At 45.8% G+C, this 24,562-nt stretch overlaps 1 protein-coding gene across 1 annotated transcript in view; it reads right to left on the reverse strand.

Annotated features, from left to right (window-relative positions):
- The window catches only part of ENTPD6 (ectonucleoside triphosphate diphosphohydrolase 6), a 757,555-nt gene that overhangs the window by 157,611 nt on the left and 575,382 nt on the right, over positions 1-24,562 (reverse strand). The window contains exon 11 of the mRNA XM_069606885.1: positions 17,928-17,984. Within this exon, the coding sequence (XP_069462986.1) occupies positions 17,928-17,984 (57 nt within the window). The remainder of the gene's footprint in view (positions 1-17,927; positions 17,985-24,562) is intronic.

Below are 24,562 nucleotides of genomic sequence, written 5' to 3' on the forward strand. Positions count from 1 at the left end.
AACTGGCACAATCTGTGATGATGTGCGAGAGACAACTGTTAGATGCCGGCTTCCAAGTATATGAGGTGGATAATGCTCTATCGAATGTTGAACCAACAGAATCTGCATAATCATGTGTTAAAATCAAAAGTGCAATTTTGTTACCAAAGACAATTATAACACCAAAGAACATAACTAACGATCAACATAAGGCAAAAGACTGGAAGACAGCTGATTCGGCGTCACAAGTTGCCACTATACGAGGGGAATTGATAAGGAAGAAAATTAAAATCACGGTAGAAAACACAAATGATAAGAATGCAGGAATATGTGAACTTGACAAGAATGACCACACAAGTGAAGATAAAAACTGTTGGGCGTGGGCAGCAAAAGCACTAAACGATACACCAGAAAGGTAATGCCATTTGCGCCCCAAAAGTATTGTGTTGGCCACTTGGAACACGAGAGGATTTTCACTTTTAGCGAACTCCCTCCCAAATGTTCTCAAGACAGCTGATATAATATGTCTCCAGGAGACGTGGTTGGCCAAACGTCCATGTGTCAACAGATTCGAAGTGGCTGTAAATCCAGCAATTCTTCAATGCAAGGGTAGACCAATATCAGGCCAACTAACTTTAGTGAACCGCAATTGTGGATTCAGCATAAAAACAGCCCAGATTGTTTCTCCATATATACAGCATGTAAGGTTGGAAGCAACAGAATGCAGAAGAAATATAAAAAGAATAGTACATCTGCTAAATGTCTACTGGAACCCTAAAGCGGTAGATCACTTAAAGTTTGAAGAGGAACTCCTAGATACCATCGATAGTATAATGACAGAAAAAGTTGATCCACAAATAATGCTTTGTAGGGATCTGAACAGGAAGCTGCTGGAACTACCAGCTCATAGAGACATAACAGAAAATGAAGTAAACCATAAGGAGAATCACAAAAGGAAAGTTTGGCTGGAAGAAATGACTAGCCGAAACCGGTCTATGATGAATGGAGCAACAATTGGTGACATCCCCCCAGCAAAGACTTGGGAAAGAGGCTCCCGAAAATCAATTCTAGACTACTTCTTCATAACTGAAACATTGGCACAAGAGATTGTGTCATTAAGGGTAGTAAAGACCCCTCAAAGCGATCACAATGTAGTAATAATTCAATGGAAACAAAGAAATCTCTGACCAAATGATCAATGGAAACAACAAATATCCTTGGAACCAGGCCACAATTGTCTGCGGCCAAGAGCCTGTGACATAAATGCCCTAGCTGAACAGATAAGACCAAAACCTGGACCAGAGAAGAGTGACCCGATAGAATACCAACTTTTTATGGAATTCTATCGGACAAAAAAAAAAGATGGCTTAACAAATCGACATATCGGAGTCACAAAAAATTGCATGTAATTGCAAGTAATTGCAAACAGTTAACAGCACAAGGCATAAGCTTACAAAAAAAATATGGGAAATTCTCATATAAGCAAATAATGCACTTTTACAAGAGCAAAGTGGTGCCAATATTGGTCTTTGGAGCGGAAAGCATGTTGGGGTGTTCATCACAGATCTGGTCTAGATGTGAAAGTTTGTTTTGGAAGCAAATCCTCCAGCTGCCTCAGGGGTGGCCTACTGCATGTGTACTGTATGAAGTAGGCTTATCCACACTAAACACCAGAATAATGTGGAATGAGTTAACCCTATACAGTAAGAACTTGAAGGAAGCCAACTTACTTCCCTTCGAAGTAATGATCGAAGAGAAAAAGCAGGAGAGTAAGACCGCAATAACAATGTGGAGACAGCAATGCAAAGAGATCCTGAAACAACTAGCCACAGATGAAAATAAACTATGGACCAACCCAAATGCAGTAAAAAAAATTAAAAAAAATTGCTGCAATTGGATTGGATTGAAACATCAGAAAAAAGAACAAATCATAAAAGCATGAAAAATTCTCCCACTGAAGCCAAAAGTCTCAACAGCATACCCAAGTACATGGTACGTTTTCCATGCAAACGCCTGAGAAAGATCTTCTTAAAATTCAGGTTAAATCTGTACGAAACAAAGGAAATCCTAAGACAAAGACAAATCATACATTCAGAAGACTTAAACTGTAGTTTCTGCAATTGCAATGAGTCCTCTTTTGCCCAGGTTTAAGAACTCTAAGAATAAACTACTCGGGGAAAGAGATGGACAAATGCTCGACCTACAGTGCCGAGGAATGGTGGCTCCAAATGCATAACAGTGAATGTAAAAACCTGACATTGGCACTCACAAAGTTCTTGAACAGTTACAAAAGATGATGGAGACAGGGAGTTGTAAAAACATGGAAGAGTAAATGTCTAAGAAGATCTTACATGAAGGCGCAACTTAATGAGAGAAGGGCAATCGGACTTCGGATCTGTTTGATGTCTTTTGTGCTAACAAATTTTTATTTTTTTTCCTCTATTTTTAGACTTAAATTTCAAAAGTTTGTAAAACTGTATGAAATTAATAATAATAAAAAAAAAGGTTATTTCCAAGGCAGCAACCATTATCAAAGCCCACACAACAAATTTATCATTCTCTGACCCACACTACAATTAGTCCTGAAAAGTTCACGGTCACACGCTATACCTGGTTATTAACCTAACCACTGCCTGTGTGTTCACTTCTTGCATCAGACTAATTCAGCTGCAGCACCACTTCCAATACTTTTCTGTCCCCACACCACTCAATCTTACACCACTGTTTGGAAAAACATTCCTCTACTTTTGGACAACAATCATCAGAATTTTGTTAACTGTTGGTCTTGACACACGGCCAAAAGGCCACACACTCTCTGTAGTACACACACTGCATGCTAAGCCTATATACCCCAGTGTGTTGCACTGGCTCTGTCGACAGCTGAATGTCTTTGACATCACACATCAATGATCTCTCTAGGCAAACCTGGAGATAACAATAGTCTACACATACCCCTATCTGTGTTAACATTTTCTAACTTTAGGGGTGGTGGGTGGAGGCAGAATAAAATGAGTTAGGAACGGTTCTTGGAACAGATATTTTCAAAATGGCATGTGAACTGCAGTTGAAAGACTAATCTCAAAATTTTCTTGGGGACCAACATTGGGACAGACTTTTGGGTATGGCCTTGGGACCAGCTTTTGGTGGGGGACTTGAAGATGGCTTTCAAGGATTGGCCTTGGTGCGGTCCTTTGAGTACTGATTTTGGAAGCAGTTGTGGCCAATGAGCCTGACACACTGCAATCCTGGTAGGGGTTGAAACTCTTTAGGGGAAGGTGAAATTGTTCTCTTCCATTACCCCACTTACCACCCAGCCCATGACCTCAGTGAAAGCATTCTGTTACTGAAACAAAAATGTTTACAATGCTCTTGTGCAATATCTGTAGAGGTAGTGTTGATTAAGAGCAGGAAATACAATATTTGTACTAAAAACATCTTTATTTATCACTGTGCTAAAACCATTATGTTGATGTCAACCCAGAGAGATATTTGATTTAACACAACTGTGTATGGTCACAAACAGTCTCTCTGTAGCAACTATTGTATTCTTGGTCATTCATGTAGATGATTGGGAAGTGCTCTCATAACATAGTCCTGAAGCCTGAAGACTTTTACTGCTTAGGAGCTATCTTAAAGAAACAAGGTAGCTACACCCACTTAGAATATATGCTCCTTTGGCAGCCCACCAACCCGAGTCATCTCAGTTCTCCTTTCTTGACTAATGGCTGAAAATATTTTGTGGACAGAATACAGATGAGGGTACGGACTGAGGTTTGTACACCTAAAGCACTAGAACATCAAGAATACACGAATTACTGTGGTAAGTAGAGTAAATCTATTCTTACACCAAGTCCCTTCAATATCATGAGTTGGAAGATTCCCAAGCATGAAATTATAGGAAATGCACTAACTCGAGCACTTTTTCCTTCAGGAGTCAACTGATAATGCTTCTTCCATTGACTTTGTATTTGTGAAAAGGAAAACATAGCAAAATGACAGATCTGTAAATTATGGTGTGTTTCTTGGAATATTTTAGGTGATACACTACTGCTTTCAGATTATTTTAAAGGGATAGCTTCAATGAAGCACAGTGGAAAAGAAAAAAGTGTGTTTAACAACCACGTTTCAGGATAGTTCTAGGAGTTGCTTTCATTGTCTGTGACTAGAAAATCAGCGGAGACACGTGATAGGGTACCTTCTAGTACTGTTCCCTTGGTTTACTTTAGCTCATGTGTTAGAAGATGCATTTCTAGAAGGGAACTGTTTTGCATTTTGATTTATTTGTTCTTTCATTGTGCAATCACTTGAGGAGAAAACTCTGTGGAAATTACCTCAAATAAATAATGCTTTTAGTGTCAAGGTTTAATTGGACAAAATGCACTCAAAGAGGTACACTGAGAAAGAATTCACAGGTAAAATGAAAAGAGATTTATGAACGTAGATTCAAAAGTGGTGGTGGAACAAACTACGTATAGAAGTAACCAAACAAAAAGGTTGAGCATGACTCAACTGCACTGCAGAACTACAATCAATCCCTATTTAGGGAATAATATCAGCAAAAAGCATGGCCGATATGATTAGTTGCTTATTTACATAGGACATCAAAGCGTATACATCGCTGGAACACAATCAAAGCCCATGCTGTTCTAACAACATGTGTATGAGGATTAATTTGTAAAGACTAGTCCGTTAAAGAAAAATATCCAAATTCCAAATAGCAAATGGAGGCTTTGGCCACTCCCTTTTTAAATAAGATCCACTGAATGCTTTGCTATTGGGTTTTGTATAGCCCAACTGCAGCGATTGTCATGGTCTCTAGCGGCATAGGACTTGTAGAAATGGTTGGGGTTGGCAAGTAGGAGCAGAGGGAACAGTGAAAGACAGCTTTGCTGCTGTGTTAGTTTAACACAGGTCATAAGAAAAATTGACTCTGACCGCAGCAACTTTCTAGGTGTTTTGGGCACATGGACCTTGGGGCATGGTCTGGGTGTACCATGGATGCATGCTGCATATCTGGTTAAGTTCTGCAATATAAATCAGAGCGTTAAAGTGGTGTAGGATAGTCTTATGTTTGGTTAGGTTCATTGCTATACTCCTGAAGAGGTGCATAATCCAGAGGTGTGCCGGCTTTGACCACGCTGAACATAGTTGTAAGCGCCAAGCCGATGGGAGCAAGGGCTTTAGGGTGCATGGATTGAAAGGACCTGCAATCCTGTGGATTGTGTTCCTCCTCCGAACAATATAGGCAGATTTTGTGGGGGTTGGAGTCAGACATTTGTCTCCCACAATCCCTGCAGGGCTTGAAGTCAGGGTTAGGCATGACACAGTCACCAATTCTAGCTTAAAAAAATCATACTGAATGAGCTGAAAAAGGAACTGAGATCATGGGGCTGTAAGGAACTCATGGTGGCAACAGTGAAGACAGACACAAGTGATCACAGTTCAAGGGTGTTTATTAAACTGCAAAGGTAGGTTGGAAAGATGCCTAATATAAACCTAACTCTAAAATGGGAGCAAGCTTCGACCATTAAATAATAATAAGGCAGTCCTAGTGGCAAATAAACGGGCCTATAAGAAAAAAACTATTGCCAATCCTTACGCTAAATACAAAAAAAAGAAGTGCGGGGTAATGTTCTTAAGAAAGAAGGAAGTGTTCACAAATAATTAAATAAATAAGTCAGGGTGCGGTACTTGAGGTCTCCCTTCCCCACGTTTTCAGCATGGGACAAGATGGGACTTTGGAGCACAGCACACGCTCAAGCTTTCCCAGCACGAGCTAACAGTTCTGCTTTCAGCCATTCGGGCATAGAGTGGTTAAGTCTCTTTTCTATCAAAAAGTCTTTTTCCGCAGTGGGCCTGATGTATTCAATTAAGTAGTCAAATAATGAACAAAGAATTCCTTTCACATATACATTGTGTGATCTCTTTCACCTCCGGATTCCCCTATTTCGGGCGCAGATGCCTTAGAAAGTTCTTTAATGATATCAGAACCTCTGGTAGTTATTTCTCCTGGTTTCAAGGGTCTGTCAGATTCACAGTATACAAAACAAAAGTTCAACAAAAAGTTCTTCTTTTTATTCGGGTGATAGTTCTTCATCCCTGGGTTCCCCCTCTTACGGGCTCAGACCCCTCTCGAATATCAATTCTGTTTCTCGGGGTTCCTTCTGATATATCATGCATTCAAAAGAATGTCCCTCTTTGTATTTTGATTTGTTGCACTGACGGGTCGTTGGCTGTTTCGCTTTTCACCCTTGGGTCCCCCTCTTCCGGGGTCAGATCTGACTTCCCTTGATCGGGTTCACTATGACTTTCAATGCAACTTATCTGGTGACTTTTGCGGGGAAAAAAAAATATTTTTTTGTACAGTTCACCGTGGACATCCCTCAGCCGGGTTCACTCTTGTCAGCACACTGTATTTCGGGACTTTAGACGTTGTCCCCTCTATCGTCATCCCTCGTTCAGGTTCACCTTTGCCGATCTGTCAATCGTACCTTTTCTTATTCAACTCTTACGGTGCAGTATTCACTTCCCTTAGCTTCACCTTCATCTGTCTGTCAAAGACTTTGACTGTACAGAGGATTTTACAAAGGCCTTCTGGTTTTGGTAGTTTCGATAATCCCATAAGGTGCCAGACTCACCTGTTGCTGGTTTTCCCCCTTTCATGTCAATCTCTCTTTATGCTTTCAAAGTTCAATTAGCCATTTGCAACTTTTACGTTCAACACAATTCTGATTCTTATCGACTCTCCCCTCGACTCACTGGCTGTGATTAACCGCTTGGCTTTCTTTCTCGGTGTAGTCAAGGTTGGTACCACTGAGACAAGCATCTCTCCCGGGCTTGGTTATCAGCGGAGGAGGGTCTTGTGTACTGTTGACATCTGCTGCAACACACTCTGGCTATTGTTTGCGGTCTTACAATTCCTTCTGCAGAGGTTTCATGGGCCTCGGTCGGAAAGTGCAAGGTCAATTCTCTCCTTGTCACCCTCTCTGTATGTGCCGTCTTTCTCCTCCTCTTGAACTGCCGTGCTGAGTTAGCATCCTGGACATGCGGTCTGCCTTGCTCATATTCTGCTCCACCTTTTATCCCTGTGGGGAAGGGAAAGGACAGTCAGGTGTGTGTGGTTCTGGTCAATTGCCGGACTTTGCCGGACCCTGGTGTTTGGACATTTCAGGTAAATAGCTAGAGTGTTAGTCTGTCCTCCTACGTAATATGAGGAAGTGTTCTCTTCGGAAAAGGGGGCTGGGGATAACGTGCATGTGTATCCTAAGTGGTAGGTTGGGGAAAAGTTGTCAGAAGAAGGGGGATATCATGTCTCACCAGTCTGTGTCCCACTTCCACTCGCCAAGGGCCCATCATCCAGGTGATGCTCCCTCACTGGTCCACCCCCATGAACTGGATCCAATAGCGATGGCCGTGTCCTGGCCACCTGGATGCCAAACCCCTGGGCACTAGTCAGGGAGGCACCTTAAGGTTTCTCACAGGGTGCAGCAGCTACATATATACTGGCTCAGAGATCTTGTACAGCGTTCATGAATGTTGTTTGGGCGGGGTAGGGGGGGAGGTTGACCGGGGTGGCAGTTGCATCCCCTGGTGACTCCTCTGCAACCTCTAGCACTGCCTCTGTGACCCTTGTTCAACTATAGTAGAGTTAGTGAGAAAGTGGAAATAGAGCAGATTCTTAGAATGTTCAGGCCAAAATGACCCAAAAAAATGTCTGAATGCGTGGTTTGGCCGCTTTTCGGCCATTCGAAAATTCCAAAAAGCTGAAAAGTTCGACCAGATCACGCATTCGGTGCTGGGGGCGCCCCCTGCAGCCATCCCCAAAAAAAAAAAAAGAAGAAAAGAAAAGGAAAAAGAAAAAGGAAAAGACCCTGCAGTGCCGGTCCCCGATCACAGAAGTGAAAGAGAACAGGCATCAAAGGGACACGTCGAGACAGAATGCAAGGTAAATAGGGGGCTGGGGAAGTGGGTATGGGTGTGTTGTGGGTGTGGGGTGGTTTTAGTCGGTAATGTTCAGGGGAGAAAAGATCGAAAATGATTGCAAAAAAATAATCTTCAGTCTTTTCTCCCTCAAACATTTTCCGCTTCGGACATTCAAACCCAAATCTCTTACAACCCACTTTATTTTTGGAAATCACCCTTTGAAGTTGTCGCTGGCTCCAATGTGCTATTTTCGCAAAGGGGCTCCCGGAAATTAGAATTTGTCAATATAGGCCATGCAGACTGGATGTCTCATACCCAGAGCTTCATATTTGGAGGCAACTTTATTATTTTAGGTTTATCATCATTTCATGCAAAAATACTCCACGTTTTGACGTTACTGTGACCTAGATTTTTTTCGTATACAGTTAAAATATTTGGGGCTTCATTTTAGTTTGGTGGTGCAGCAAAAAAATGGCAGTAATTACTTTGCGTGCACTTTTTTTTGGTGGTAAGGGAATTACTATTTTTACTGCACCGCCAAACTATGAGTTAGTCCTTGAAGTGGAGGATTTACCTTCAGAAACGTGATGGAGGTAAACCCTGTACCTAAATGCCACAAATGGGTGGCTTTACTGTGGCAGAATTACCACTCAGAGTAAATCCACCAAAATACCCATAGACTCCACAATTGGGACTAACATCGCCATACCACCACTCAGAATCCCATCGTAAATCCGCAGGACTGAGTGGCGGTAACAGCAACCACTTTTACCGTAATTGAGCTGATTTACTGCCACATTACCACCAGACTCGGAATGAGGCCCTTGGTGTATCATATGTTTAGCGCTTTGTGTCCGATTCCTCCTGTTTCTAAGTGCAGTCAAAATAGATGTTATTACTAAGTAATTTAATAGTACTTCAACCACAATGGACTAAGTTGCCTTCCAAAACCCTGGAAGGCCACCAAGTCCATTGTGGTTTACCAAGGGGTTCCCAAATCCTTTCTTGTGACCTTGTTTAACAAAAGCCTCTCATTCAGTTGGACCGTCTATTTGAAAGCTGATGGTATAGTGGTAATGTTTGTCGATGAGGGTCCAGGTATTACCACCTCAGTTGCCTAGCAACTCCAACTCCACTCTGCTCAAGTCTGGGGTTCCGATTACCCACATTTTGGGCTCCTACTGTCACCCTGACTACTACTCCTGTCTCTTACTAGCCTGGGTCCCGTTCCTCCTCCTCCCACCTCCCCACTCCCCAGCATGCATCAGGCCTGATCAGTCTCTGTGTGCCTTCCCATCATGTCTGGCTAAGGGCTGTGATGTTCCTTCATGGTGATCGCCCCCATTCTATTCCGACCTATTCCTCTACTGCGCCAATCCCTCCTCTGCTGCTTGCATCTCCTCATCTGTCACGACCATCTTCTACTTTGACGTTGCAACCTCCTCCTTGCTTTCTACCACATCCTCCTCCATTTTCCCCATAATCTCCAACACCTCCTAATGGCTCCTCGTATCCCTCTCCAACCACCTGCCGCAAACCTCTCCAACAACCAACATTGGTTGACTGCAGCCTAAGGGTGTATACTATTTCTCCTCCCCTGAAAGTAACAATTAAAAAGGCTCTGCACCTGTGCTGCAATAGGGACAGGGCTGTAGATGGCTGCCGTTCATGAATACACCTGAGGTTACTTTGTGTTTAAGAGGCCGGATAAAGCCTATAAACTGGTGTGTCCAGATGACATGCATTACTCACTGTAATAGCATTTCTGAGGATTGTATCTGCTTAGATTCACATGCTGTGCATATGGTCCGACATCCAGTGGTAACCGCTGAGTATTGCACCTCGGCTTTCGGAGACCGAAAGGGGACGTCGATATGGGGGTGTCTGTAACACTATCCCTATCGTGACGTGTAGTGTACCCAAAATTCCTCACGCGCCGAGGTCCCTCAGATTGTTTTTTTCATCCCAGATAACTGGTCGCCCCATTGCAGAGCTCTTCATAAGAACATTGTTTATCCTTGTTTACCGACTTTGTCGGGTATTTCCCCTAAAGTCACTTCGACAGTGCTTCAAATACTACGACGAAGACTGTGGGAACTTTCGACGGCGGTGGACCTCGACACCCAAGATCCGGCGGCAGTGTCATCCATGTGGCCGTGCCCTCTGGCCGGCCTCTCCGGCTGGCCTACACAGTAGGGAGAGTGGGGTTGGGGTGGTCATATCTTTCGCTATGTCTCTCCTCTTTGCCCCTCTTTACCCTCTAGGTATGGTCATCATTTTCATTACCTTTCGCTATGGAAAGGACACCATTTAGGTTTTGCCCCTCTTGCAGGGTCAGATACCCGTGGAAGGACAAGCACGATAAGTGCAATAATTGTCTGCCCCTTGAGCACAACGAAACACGGTGCGCAGCTTTTATCCTCCTTCTACCAAAATCGCTTAAGGAGTGCCGCGTTAAGCGGTGGGCCGCCTACAACATGTTGCGGGCTGGATCTTCTTCTCCCACCGCTGCACCCGCCGTAAGTGTCAGGGCACTAGCGATGACCAAGCATCCGTAGCGGATACCATTGACCTTACAACAAACACTTCTAGGTCTGCCACGCATGTCCCCGATCTCTCTAAGCCTGACGCAAGTCACCCTACGGGGACAACACGTGGCGACAGGGGTGTACAAAAGACCCACACTAAACACACAACCCCTTCCAGTTCCGCCGAAACGGGTAAAAGCGTCAACAGGACCGCTGAAAATTTCAACTGAATCCTCTGATTTTGAAGATCAACAGCCTTCCCCTGCATCCGCAGCAGCGGCTTGCGACTGGGCCTTCGAAAATTAAGGGCACTACCTCAAAATCACATTATGCTGGCAAATCTTACTCAGCTGACGCTCCGATGCCCCCTAAGGCCCCAGTAGGACTAAAATCTACCGCTAGGCCTCCTAGTCAATCGGTAGGCGAAATATCTACTGCTAGGCCTCCTAGCTTTGATGACAGTTTCCCATCTATTACGATCTACAATTGAAAATTCACAAGGTTGTAACATTTTATACCCAGGACTCCCTGGTTCACCAGGTTTGAGGCTATGAGATGAATTCCCTCATGTGCAGGCTCAATTGTAATATTTAAATCCTTGCAACCAATACTGTGTGAATGAAACAGTCTCCCATTAAAGGGACAGGTGCATTTTCCAACTATATGAGTTTTGGTCTGCTTTGAGAGGGCTTTAGAAAATTGGGGAGGAAGAGCCTTCATGTTAGTTATGTGAAGGTCCCCTGCCAAATGCCAGAGACTAAGAGCAGGGGATCCTCCCCATACTTTCCCCATGGGTCAATGGCTCAGGTAGGCACCTAGCCCCTTGCATCCCCTCCTGATGCTCCCTACAGCCAAGCAGGAGACCTCATCACAGGCTCTTTAGATGAAAGAGCAAGGATCCCATTTCCTTTGGACAGGTTCTGGTGACTGTAGGAAAGAGCTCCAGGAACGAAAACACTTCTGTTGCAGAGAGTGAGCGGTGCAGTGTGAAATCGGAGCATACTTCAAAGAAGAGGTTGTCCCTGGAGGGTAGAGTGAAGGGCCTAAATGGGATGGACAAGGTCTAAAAACCAAACATGGTTTGGCCAAAGGCGGAGGGGGTGCTATCAGTATCATGGAGGAAGAGGAACTCTTGTAGAACATCATCAACTTGAGCACCAGAGGAACAAGTGGAAATAAATAAAAGGAACATGTGATTGAAATTATAAGTTACTCACTGTAGTGACTAATGGACTCCTAGTCCATAGTTCCCTTTCCGACATACTGCATGTGTGTCCCTCGCTAGGGATGGGAACTGAACCATATTCACACAAAATAAGCTTTTCCCTTTTAAATTTAGCTGCGCTCTGAGGCGTGGTACCAGGAGCATGCACTCCCCTGACTCCACCCTCTGGCGCCAACACCTCAGTCCCCCTTTACGTGTCGGCCAGATTTATCTAAAGCCTAACTACGTTCATATTAGGGGGAGGAAGGAGGGTTGTATAGAGGAAAGAGGACTATGTACTAAAAGTACGTTAGTCACTACAGTGAGTAACCAACAATTACTCCTACATTTCGTCCCCTTTCCTCCATAGTACGAGTGATTACCACTGATTAGTAGCACAAGGGATGAGAGATGACACTATCCTTTAATAAAACAAAGTTTTTAGCACTGCGTCTGAGCCTGCACTGCTGTACAAACAATAGTTCTTAAGTTAGGGGGCAGATGCTGATTGTCTGCCAGGACACATGCCTTTGGAAGGCACCAGCTGTAGCCTTTGCCCTGACTGCATGAGCATGGAGATTGTACAGTAATTCTTTTCTCTGTAGTTTGTAAGCCTCCCGAACGGCAACCACCATCCACCTCACAATAGAGGCTTTGGAAGCCTAACAACCTTTTTCGAGCCACCAAATGTGACAACGCATATGATTCCCGAAAACCCTTAATCCTGTCCAGATAGAACCTCCAAGTCCTTCTCACGTCCAAACAATGTAGGACCTCTTCTGCCTTCGACTCCGGAAAGAATGTCGGTAGCATGATCTCATTGAGATGGAAGATACCACCTATGGCAAGAAGGAAGGATGAGTGAGCAGTACCACCTTGTCCCAATGTAAAGTAGTGTATGGTTTTGATGCAATCGGAGCCTGGATCTCGCTGACACTGCGTGCTTATGTAAGCCCCACTAAGAGGGCGGTCTTAATGGTGACCAGTCCGATAGCCAATGATACCATGGGCTCAAACGGTTTATGTGCTAGTGCCCCAAGCACCACATTAAGTTCCCAGGCTGGGTGCGGATGCTTGACCGGGGGTACATCCGTGTTAAACCTGTAAGATGCCTCTTGACCACAGGGTTAGATGTGGACCGGGTTAGATGTGGAGTAAGACATACTATCCGAGTTTCTGTAGGCTCCGATGGCAGCCAGGTAAGTCCAGCATGTGTCAACCTGCATGCCTGAGTGATCTACGTGTGCCGAGAAAGATAGTACCTGATTGAGTGTGCAACAAATAGGATCTATGCCCTTGTCCTTTGCCCAGTAACAAAATGTGGCCCATTTGCTCTAGTACGGACTTCTAGTGGAACCACTCCTTGTCCTTAGCATAATCCATAGATTCTCCTGCGACAACTGCAGGTGCTGCAGGGTCACATTTTCAGGAACCAGTATTCTAGGGCTAGCTTTTCCAGAGCCGGCTGAACCAGCCCCCCTCCCTAACCCCTGCTGAGAGAGAAGGGGAGATCCCGTAACTGGAAGCGGAACAGGCCCCTGAACTGCCAGTCTCATCAGCTCTGAAAACCAATGCCTGGCTGGCCACTGCAGCACTATTAGAATTTACTGAAGTCCCTGGGCCTCCGTGACCTTGCAGATGACCTTGTGAATTAGAGGGGTTGGCGGGAAGGAGGACGCCAACATTCTGTCCCATCACAGGTGCAGTGTATCCCCCAGCGATCCCCTGACCATCCAGGATGTGAACTGCTGGGAGCCTATTCTGTTCCGTGGCAAATAAATATACCTCCGGATTGCCCCACATCTGGTAAATCTCCTGCAGGACTCGTAGGTCCAAATACCACTCATAGTTGTCTATCCCCAGCCTGCTGAGTCTGTCCGCATCTAGATTGGACACCACCAGAGAAGGATTGCCGACAGCTGTATCTTGTGTGCAATAGCCCACTCCCAGATCCTAATAGTAGCCTGCAGAGGGGACGGGATCTGGTGCCCCCTTGCTTGTTGATGTAGTACATGCAAGTGGAGCTGTCTGTCTGAATGCACACTGAACTGTCTCTGATCATTGGTAGGAAAGCCTTGAGTACCAGCTGTATGTCCATCAGCTCAAGCAAGTTGTGACACGCCTTGTCCTCTGTCGACCATAGTCCATGCACCTGGTGATTGTCCAGAGTGCCACTCCAAAGAGTAGTCTGTCATGATAGTCCAAGTCGGAACATGCTGTCTGAACGGCATGCCAACTGTGAGATTGTCCTCCTGCCTCCACCACACAAAATCCTGGTGGAGTGCCTCCGGAAATGGAGACCGTCTCCGCCTGGGAGTCCGTTTCCTGTTTTCAGGAGGCAGCTAGGTGTAACTCATTCCTCCTCATCCCAAGCCTTGTGTGTGGGACGGCCAGCAGGCATGCCGCCATAATGCCCGGTAGGTGCTGGTACAACCACGCCATAGTTGTCCATCTGCTGAGGAAATGTATAGTTGCGCTCCTCCCCATTCCCTTCCGTTCTGCAGTGGGGAAAATATTTTGCTCTCTGGTATCCCACAGCAGGCCAATGAAGACTAGGGTCTGGGTGGGCCGAGGCTGAGACTGGCTCTGGTTGATGGAGAACCCCAGCTCGTAAAGGATGTCCATAAGACTGGCGGCCGTAGTCTGAACCGCACCTGGAGACCCCACCTGGACCAATCAGTCGCTCAGTTAGGTGGCCCTCCGACCCGAGCACTGCGGCCACCGAGTTCATTAGCCTTGTAAATGCCAGTGGAGCCAAATTCAGGCCGAATGGTAAAACTCTGTACTGGAAATAATAATAATAATAATAATAATAATAATAATAATAATAATAATAATAATAATGGCAGCCCATTACCCAGAACCATAGGTAGGCTCTGTGAGGTTGTCAAATCGAGACATGAAGATAAGCCTCTGAAGTCCTGGAAGCATGTCCAGTCTCCCCCCTCAGAGCTGGCGTAACCATCTTGAACTTCTGGAGAGGTAGGGAGGGATTTAGGAAGGATAGATCGAGAACCACTCACAGGCCTGCCTGGTTCTTCTGAATTGTGAAACTTCGTGAATAAAATCCAGAACGTCTCTGGGAGAGGGGGAATTCCTCCACCACACCACTCTGTACAAGCGTATGGATTTCCGCAAAGAGACTCAGTGTCCAGATCTGAGGGAGTGGAGGGGAGAAGGGGGCAGGAAGCTAGAGGAAGAGGGAGGCAGAATCCATGGGAGACCACCGATAAGATCCATGGATCTGTGAAGTACGCCCGCCAGGACTGAACTGTGGATCTGTGCCAACTTCATTGTTTTTTTTCCATCCGAGGATGGAGACTGGGAGGGGGACTGGTAGAAAACTTAGTTTGAGGTCCTTTTCTGTCTGTGCCTATGGAGGCTGGGGCCCTGTCTGACTGATGTGTCCTATGCTCCTGGAAGCCCCTGAAAGCTCTTCCCTGGTCAGACCGTGCCTCACCCTGTCCATAAAGCTTAGCAGACGGTTTTGCCAGGATGGTCAATGACTTGGTAGTTTGAGAGCTGGACTTTTTCTTGTTTAATTCACCATGAATGGAAAAAGTCGCCATCCTCAAAGGGGAGATATAGGATACGTTCCATGACATCTGGGTTGAACTTGGTAGCCCTAAGCCAAGAGGTCCTCTGCATACCTGTGGCAATGCAAATGGCCATGCCAGCTGTGTCAACGTGGGCCACGGTGGACTCCATTATGTCTTGTGCCATCAGTTTGGCCTCGGCTAAATCCGATTTGAAAGCCGTCTGCTTGTGAACTGGCAGATCCAGCAGGAAGTTCGCAATTTCTCTCTGTGGCCTCCAATTTGCAGCAGCTAGCATAGCGTCCACATTTGCCTGCTGCAGGTGAAGCCCAGCATTTACATACATTTTCTTGCCATAAGCCGCCAAGGGTTTCATCTCCTTGCCAAACAAGGCTGAGGTGGAGGTGGATGACGTTGAGGCCTGCGGCGTGGAGTACATGGAAGCCGCCACTATAACAGATGAGTGAGGTTGAAGGTGAACCGATAGGAGTAGCATGTCCCCGTCAGCCTGTCTGTATTTGGCATCCAAGCTCGTGTTGGTGGGCTGATTAGAGTGGGCCTTGGCCAAGCCCTTTTTGGCAAGTGCCTCTACTTCCATCTGCAAAGGAATGCCGATCTGGCCGTTGCTCTGATAGTAAGCACCTCTGCAAGGACCCCTGCATCTGGCTGCTCCTTTTGTGGTTGTGGGATTCCCAGATATTCAGCCAGTCCCACTAACCAGTTTTAAAAGGCCCTAGCCGATGACGAGGTCTCAGCATCCTCATCATCATCATCTGTGTCTGCCTGGTCCAGGGGGAGAGGTTCTGCACCTGCCTGATCTGCGGTAAGGGTCATGGGCGGGAACTCAGTGACCTTTTAAAGTATGAGGAGGTTGAGACTGCCCAATGATAACAGGCTGCGCAGGAGCGGGGGTTGGTGTGGGTGGCACCTTAGCCGGTGGTTGAGCCAGGCCCAGTGGCGAGAACACCAGAGCGCAGGGCAGCACCGGAGCAGGTGGAAGCAGCAGCAGTACCAGTGCCTGCGGAGGTGCAGGAGGAAATATGGAATATGCCATACGCAAGTACAAACGTTGGTGGTCAAGCATTTAGTATGTATTAAAGAATGATCCCCTTGAGTATTATTAAGGTTTATAATATCACAATATAGGGAATGTATAACAGGAATGGACCTTTGAGAAGTTTGCAGGGCTGGGAAAGAGTCAGTCATGCATTAGGATGTACAAGATTCATCCTACTGCAGAGGGGACCATTCCACTGTAGTGCAAACTCCTGCCTGGGTGCTGGAGGCGTGAACCCTGTGATCCTTCAGATAGGGAAGGGTGTGCCTCTCTGAGCAGCACTATATTGTCAGTCGGTGCCACCATTTTGTCCTGGACTTACAAGCGCGGGAAACTTAGTGTCCGTCAAGGTACGTGCACGTGCCTCTACACGTTTGCTTTGAAGCGTAGGTCTTCCCAGAGAAGAACTAGCCTTGCGGAGTGCTTTCGAAAAGAGAATACTTACCTTGGCCTTCTATTACCTGCACACATACTCCTTGATGTTTTTCGAGCAGAGACCTAGCGAAGAACTCCCTCCACCTCACGAGCCGGTTCTTGAGTGACAGCGGAGTAAGAGCATTGCACGATCTTCTTTGAGGCACAGCAGGGAGAGAGAGCGCGGGTCAGATGCGGGGAAGGTAGAGTCACAGGAAAGGCACCTACTGAAGCCCACAGGGCCGATATGCGCCAGGGAGTGCGAGGCACCGGAGGCCGGTATATGACAGATACAACAAACAAGTTTAATGACACAAATTATTGTGAGACAGGATCCCAGGGGAAGGTGACGCACATGGAATTATGTGGGAAAAGGCCTCAACCACCAGCACAGGTGAAGCAGGTCTGCTCCCTTCGACGTGGAAAAGAGGACTGAGGTGTGGCGCCAGAGGGCATAGTCAGGGGGGTACATGCTCCTGGCACCACACCTCCATGCGCAGCTACATTTATAAAGGGAAAGGCTTTTTTTGTGTGAAAAAGGTTCTGTTCCCATCCCTAACGAGGGACGCCCATGCATAGGGAGGAAATTGGATGGGAGGTGCAAGTTCAGAGGTTACTCCAGAATCTGGAAAATTGTATTTTCCCCCTTGCTACAAATGGCCAGTTTATGAGGTACTGAAAGCAGCCTATGTAATCAGCCCACTGTTTGATTAAGTGCCCCTGCCAGGTAAACTGCTAAGGAGACATGACCATGAGAGTTACAGAGTAGTTGCTTTTGGGCCTGATCCTTGTACACTACCACCCGAGTTTTTAACATAGTTAGAGTGCTAAATATAAGCACAGCAAGGGATTTGTACGCAAGCAGTGAGGATTTCAGCAGTTTGCCCCTCCCATCACTTAAATTGGACGGAAATATAAAACCATTCCCTTTGGTGCAGCTTTCTCCTAAAATGTGGTGGTAGCTGGGCCACGCTAATGAAAGGGGCCAGGTTCTCCTTGCCTGCAGCCAGGACATGGGAGCTACGCTGTGCTTCATAACATCAACCACAGAGCAAAACGCTGATGCAGAGCGTCTTCTTTCATCTTACAAAAGGGGAAACCCTTCTGAGGCTAGAAAGACCCACTATTCGGATCTTATCCTTTCATACTTTCCTTGTCGTCTTTCCCATCTTCTCAACCAAATCCTCTCTTCCCCCTCCCCTGATCCCTCCCATCTTTCTCCTTTACCCCCACCTGACAACCATGGAACTGTTATATATTATATAAAGGCTTTGTTTCCAACTTACCTTTCTTAGCTGCAGTTTCAAAATCTTGAATTGTAACAGCTCCTCCTTTTTCCTCATCTGAAGGAAAGAAACATTTATTTTTAGTGCAAATTGTATGTAATGTAATGTATCTTGCATTAAAAACATTTTTAGCCAAACCTTGTGACATACAAAATAATGCAGAACCTTTCACATACAATCATAATTATCATTATATTTTTGTTTCTTTTCATGCCTGACAATTTGTCTGAAGAACAAATTACTTTGCTTTCGGTAATGTTCTTTCTGATGGATGTTCTTTACACAGATTATTCATCTTATATATCCAACTCTTCAGAAACGTTTCCGCCACCAGCAGGCACAGCGCGGATCTGCGTTCGCTTGGCCTGATGGACCGGACATGATGTTGTGGCCAGTATTAATAGAGGCGTTTGCCCCATGACTTCACTTCCACCCTTTTTCCCTAGCACTCTGATGCTGAGGGACCACCGAACCAAGGTGTACTATCAATCCGCCAAGAGCGGCAGTAGGGGTGACAATGAAGAATCCATTGGAGGAACGGCCATCAGAAAGAACAATACCGAGAGGTAGGTATTTTATTCTTCTAATGGACTCCTTCACTCCTTCCTCCCACAGATTCCTCATCTTTGATAGATTCCCAAAGCAGTACAATAATCTGGAGGAGGAAGGACAGCAAGGACCTAAATCAGAAAATTATGAAGGACCATCCTGCCAAAATGAGCATTGTGACCAGACAGAGAATCCAAGCAGTAATGCTGAACGAATATGTGCAAAGAAGCCCATGTCACTGCCTGGCAAATGTCCAGAGCAGGGACTCCACGTTGCAAAGCAGAGGTGGTAGCCGGTCCTCTGGTGGAATGAACCCTGAGACCCTCAGGCACATCCTTACCAGCCAGATCCACCTAGACCAAGGTCTGTTTGGTCAGAGCCCTGCCAGGATGGGCATCATCGTAACACAAAAAACTAGTCATCTTTCATGGCCTATTTCGTCTGAAAAATGTAGTAGGTGTGGGCCCACACTTAGTTGAGCCGATGGAAACGCTCTATGTAGCACTCCAAAATGAACTCATTGGCCAGTTACCTGATCCTGCTACTCCCACATGACAACAATGTTCTTATAGTGATCTATATGGTCATGAGGTAACAACGCCAGGCACTCTGGAGGACCTTATGTATTCGAAAATATTATCCTGGAAAGTGGCAGGTATTCAGTCCAATAATGATAATCACGACTTGCAACTGTCACAAAATAATATAGTCCTCAAAGACACTTACAGCTACTACAGCTCTTGTAAGGCCCGGTTATACTTGCTTTATTAACCCTTTATTAACCCTGCTTCTAAAGGGGTGAGAGGTTCCTCTAGTGGAGGGCTTCTCACCTGGTACAGACATCTACAAATTCTAAAATGATGGGTCCCTGGGGGCCTAAATGTATTGCTTTTAAATATATATTCGTTCCAGCCAGTGGCTCTCTTCTCAAATAGCATTTCAGTGCGAAGAAAAATGGATTGAACATTTAGAGGGCGAGGACTGTGGTGGTTGCACTAATTTAGCGATATAAATAAACAGTACAAGCCTTTAAATTCTTTGGGGGTATTCTAGAAGAGGAAGACAAAGCCTGGGGTATTCCCGAGCTCCATGAATCCACTAGCAGGCAACAACATGGAAATGCCCTTACCTTAGGCATGTTATTGGTCGAGAAAGGATTGCTGCAATGGTCATATAGAGGGGGAAATACCTGCGGTCCAACCTATAGGACCGGCAACATATCAAGCCATATTGAGTATTGCCCAATTAATCTTGCTCACATTGATTTCTGAAAGGCTAAGAAAGGGATTGGGACCTTTCTGAAGACGTAATTGAGGTACTGCTTTTGGCCAGGAGGCCAGCAACAAAAGCTTTGCACTGCTGCCTTTGGAGAAAGTTCTGCAGCTGGTGCAGTGCACAGGATGTGGATTGTTTTCTATGCAACATCTCAAGGGTTTAGTCTTTTCCACTTCATAAGAGGATTTAAGATTGAGTCGGTGGACGAAAGCGACCATGATCTGCTGGTTAATACATTAAACCTCAGCATACATAAACCAAGGTCCAACTACCTTATTTCTGACATACATCCTTCTGATAAAAAATAAAAATTAAAGTGGTCAAGTATAAATACTGCACAAATTATACCTGCAATCTACCATAATATTATCCTGCTTGTTGCAGGAGCCTCTCGGGAGATTCATCGAGGATAGATGATACTTCTTTTTACGAAGAACTTGTTGATTGGGTCACTGCTATTATTTCTTGCTCTCATTACAACTGGAAAGGGCCTACTAGAGGTGGCTTGTTATGGTATGACAAAGAGCATAGGAAACTTTAGAAAGCACTCCTTAATGCGTTAAAAGTAGGCTGTGTGGTGAATGCATCAAGAGTACAAGAATTAAGACAGATATAAAACAACGATCTCAAAGAAAAAATGGCAACAAAGGAACAAAGTTGGGAAAAATTAAAACAAACAGTTCATGACCACAACCAATTGACCTTTTGGAAAATTGTCACTTCGAGGGGCACTAACGTACAACAAAGGGTATTGTCTTTTTTCCGTGAGATGAACAAATTACTTAACCCTGGGTAATCTTCTTTCTGATGGGTGATTCCTCATCTTTGATATAATTTCCTGCTCTGCAGAAGTCTGAAACGTTTTATCTCACAAGGGGGCGCTGTGCGGCTCAGCAATGATTATCCTCGAGTGGTCCGCTTTGGAACCGGATGTGACATAAATGCCGGTATAATCGGTGTGATTGGCACACTGTGAGCTCAGTTTTCATTTGTTCTCCATGTATAGCCGCGTTAGAGATTAAGGACAAAAGAGTGGATGCTTAAACCTTAAAAGAGAGTCATAATAGGATTGTAGGAGGGTGCTCCTTAACCATCAAATAGGATGGGAGGGTGATGAGGACTCAGAGGGAGGATCTTCGATCAGAAAGAACATTACTAGGGATAAGTAATGTGTTCTTCTAATGGATTGTGTCCTCCCACAGATCCCTCATCTAAGTAATAGGTTAGCAGTAAGACATGGAGGTGGCACAGAGCGAACTCCACAGCAATTATGTCACCACCTGTTGAAGGACAGCTCTGCCAAAACGAGACTAATTTATGGATAGGATATCCAGGTAATAGTGTTTTTAGAACATATGAATGAAAGCCCACATTCCAGCCTTACAGATATCCTTCACCAGCACTCCTCTTTGAATAGCGGAGATAGCTGCCACATCCCCAGTAAAGTGTGCCCTGAAGCAGTTGGTTATTTTCTTACCTGCTCTATGGTAACATTCAGAGACACAAAGAATAATCTATCTGCAAATGGTTTGTTTTGTTAAACCCTTAACCGATTTCAGGCCGATGTGAGCAATGAAAAGTTGGTCTTCCAGTCTGAATTGGTTCGTCCTAGCAATGTAGAAGCTCAGAGCCCTTTTGGGGTTGAGCCTATTCAGCCTCTCTTTCTCGTTAGATGGGTGAGGAAGTGGAGAGAAGGCTGGCAAACAAATTGTGACAAATGAAACTCAAATAGGACCTTTGGAAGAAACAAATGACTTTGCCCAAGAGTCACCTTGTCTTTGGCAAAAATCATAAAAGATGGCTTACACGACAGGGTCTGAAATTCTCTCAACCTTTGAGCTGAGGAAATGGAGGACACCAAGAGGCTTTCATCCATGTAAGAAGCCTCAGAGGGAACAAATGCATTAGCTCAACAGGAGAAGCCATGATGAAAGTCAACACATGGTTGAAGTCCGATATGGGTACCACAAAGGGGGTCGGAGGGGAAGTGTTTGTCAGACCTTTTAAATGGATCAAGAAATAAGACCCTTGTTCGGGCGTGTTTTTAAAAATAGAGAGAGTGCCGCTAAATAGCTCTTGACGGTGGCGACCGGAGGATTCTGTCTTGCCAAATGAAGTGAAAAAGACAACACCCTTGAGATGTTGCATAGGAAAAGATCCACATCCTGTGCTCTGCACCAGCTGCAGAACCTTTCTCCAAATTGGGCACTGGATTGGCTGTCCTCTTTCCTCACTAACTGCTCTTCCCAAGTCATCCTGGTGACATTCTCCTTTCCTCCTTCCATCTCCACCTGTGGTGTCCCCCAGCGCTCCATTTCCTCCCCCTGGCTCTTTAACATCTACCTTGCTCTCCTTGCATGCCTCACCTCCTCCTCCTCATCCAACTTCCAGTGTTACACTGATGATACACAGCTCCTCTTCAGACTCCCTGCTGACCCTCTTGCATTATCCCTGACTGCCTATCATCCAAGTCCTGATGCACCTCCAATGATCTCTGCTTCAACACCTGTAAAACTGAGAACCTTCCAATTGGGACCCTTGCTCCCTCTTTCTTCCCCTCACTCTGGCCTTCCTCCTTGGGCTCACCCCCTGCTCCTTCAACTGAAGCCAGAAACCTTGGAGTCATCTTCGACTCCTCTCTCTCCTTGCTCCTTCCCTCACACTCAGGACATTGCCAAGAGGTCCAACTATCAGCTCTTCCTTCTTAAAGGAATTCTACCTTTTCTCACTTTCCCTTAGAGGCTCAATGTGACTCAAGCCCTAGTTCTCTCTAGACTGGACTACTGTAATAGCCTCCCCCTGAATCATCCTTCCTCCACTCTTCGACCCCTTCAGATTATCCAGAATAGGGCAGCAAGATTTATCCTTGGCCTTAAGCCCAAGGACCACATCTCTCCTGCTCTACAAAGTCTTCACTGGCTCCTGGCTGCTGCAAGGATTAAATTCAAATCCCTCTGCATCATCCACAAGGCTAACTATCTTCAACTTTATCTCAATCAATGCTCTCCATTTCGCTCCTCTGGGACCAAATCCTTGTGTGTAAAGCGTTTTGCCAAAGAGGGCAGGGGGTTGCTCACTTTCCTCTGTGGGCTCCCTCCTTTGGAATAGCCTCCCCCTCCTCCTGCGCCTTGAGCAGGACATTCTCAAATTCCAGAAGCTCCTTAAGACGTTCCTCTTTTCCTCATCTTTCCTCATCCTTCCCTCCATCTCTCCTCTGCCAATCCCACAGTTGATGAATCGGTGTCCTTGGCCCTTATGCATTATGGGGGCCTTGACCTCCAACACCAATTCTTCCCAGCTCCTGTCTATCCGAAGCACTTTGCATCTGCACACCCTCAGCTCTGGAGACTCGCACATACTTCTCTCACGACCCAAGCCGTGTAGCACTCAACATTCCTAGCACTTCGTCCATGGCTCACCCACAAAATCTGACTCCCCAGCACTTACTCCCCTCTTCCTCTTCCCTCTCTGCTTTCAATATTGTGTTGTATTGTATTGTATTGTATTTCCCCACCCTTCCTCTCTCCCTAACAAGCAAACAAATAAAATACAGCTTTTGTTGCTGGCCTCCTGGCCAAAAGCAGCACCTCCATTACGTCTTCTGGAAGGTCCTTAGCCTTTCAGAAATTAAGCGTGCAGGCTGAGCGTCTATACGCTTAGGTGAAGAACTTGCCCCCTTCCTGAGAAAGGCGGTCTGGCCCTCAGGGAAGACTATGTGGAGGACAGATGGCCATATCTAGACGGTTCGGGTACCACGTCCTCCTGGCCCAGTCTGGGGAAATCATGGTTGCTCTGTACCTCTTCGACCTCCTGATCACTTGGGGAATCAGTGGGAAAGCATACAGGAGCTGGAAATTCCAGTCCACCACAAATGTGTCCCCTCAGTGCTCCTCTCGGAAGGGAAATATACTTGAGCCAAAAGGTTTGCACTTCCTGTTCACACTGGACACAAACAGATCCACCTCGGGATTTTCCCAGAGGGCGAAGATCTATAGAAGGACTTCCTGCCACAGCTCCCACTTGTAGAAGACCGAGCGATGCCTGCTCAGGGCATCCGCCATTGTATTCTCCTTCCCAGTGAGATGAATTGCAGATAAGGAGATCCTGTTCCGTAACACTCAGAACTAGAGCTGCATTGCCTCAACTCCAACATGTTCATGTCAAGCTTGGTCTCTGCAAGAGACCACAGCGTGCTCACCGTTCAGGTGAGCGCCCAAAGCTTTCAGAGAAGAGTCCGTTACTACGGTTGTCTATGGCCTGGGCTGCCAAAACGGGCCTCCCGCCATCACTTTTTCTGTAGGCCTCTCCTCGGGACTTGAATCAAGGTCGTCATACTGCTGGAGAACTGCAACTACTGGGATGTGAGAGCCCATTGAATTTCTCCAGGCTATCGTCTGCCTTTGGTCCAAATAAATGCGACCCATCAAAATATATAGAGTACTTTTACTTGGACACCCTGCGCAAAACCAGATTTACATAGCCAGGTGAATCTTCTCATCACAGACCCCACTGCCATAGCGATTTCGACACAGTCAGCTATTTCAGGTCCCGATTGTAGGGCTTGGTGGATAGCCTCCACAATATTTAAAACCTGTCCCTCATTAACCCCCAAGGAATATGCTCTCCCGCCAAAGCATTAACAGACCATAAGGAGAATGTGTACTTTGCAAGGGCTCAAGAAGCGTTCAATGCTTCAAGTGCCATGCTGCCCAAGGCAAATACTTTTTTGGCCAGAGCATCATACCTTTTATCACCCGTGTATTGGGGCAAAGGGAGGTAGGAGCTTGCTTTGGTGCCAACAGTAGCTGCTT

The sequence above is a fragment of the Ambystoma mexicanum genome, chromosome 4p (genome assembly GCF_040938575.1).
Source record: "Ambystoma mexicanum isolate Mex_15411 chromosome 4p, UKY_AmexF1_1, whole genome shotgun sequence".
NCBI lineage: Eukaryota > Metazoa > Chordata > Amphibia > Caudata > Ambystomatidae > Ambystoma > Ambystoma mexicanum.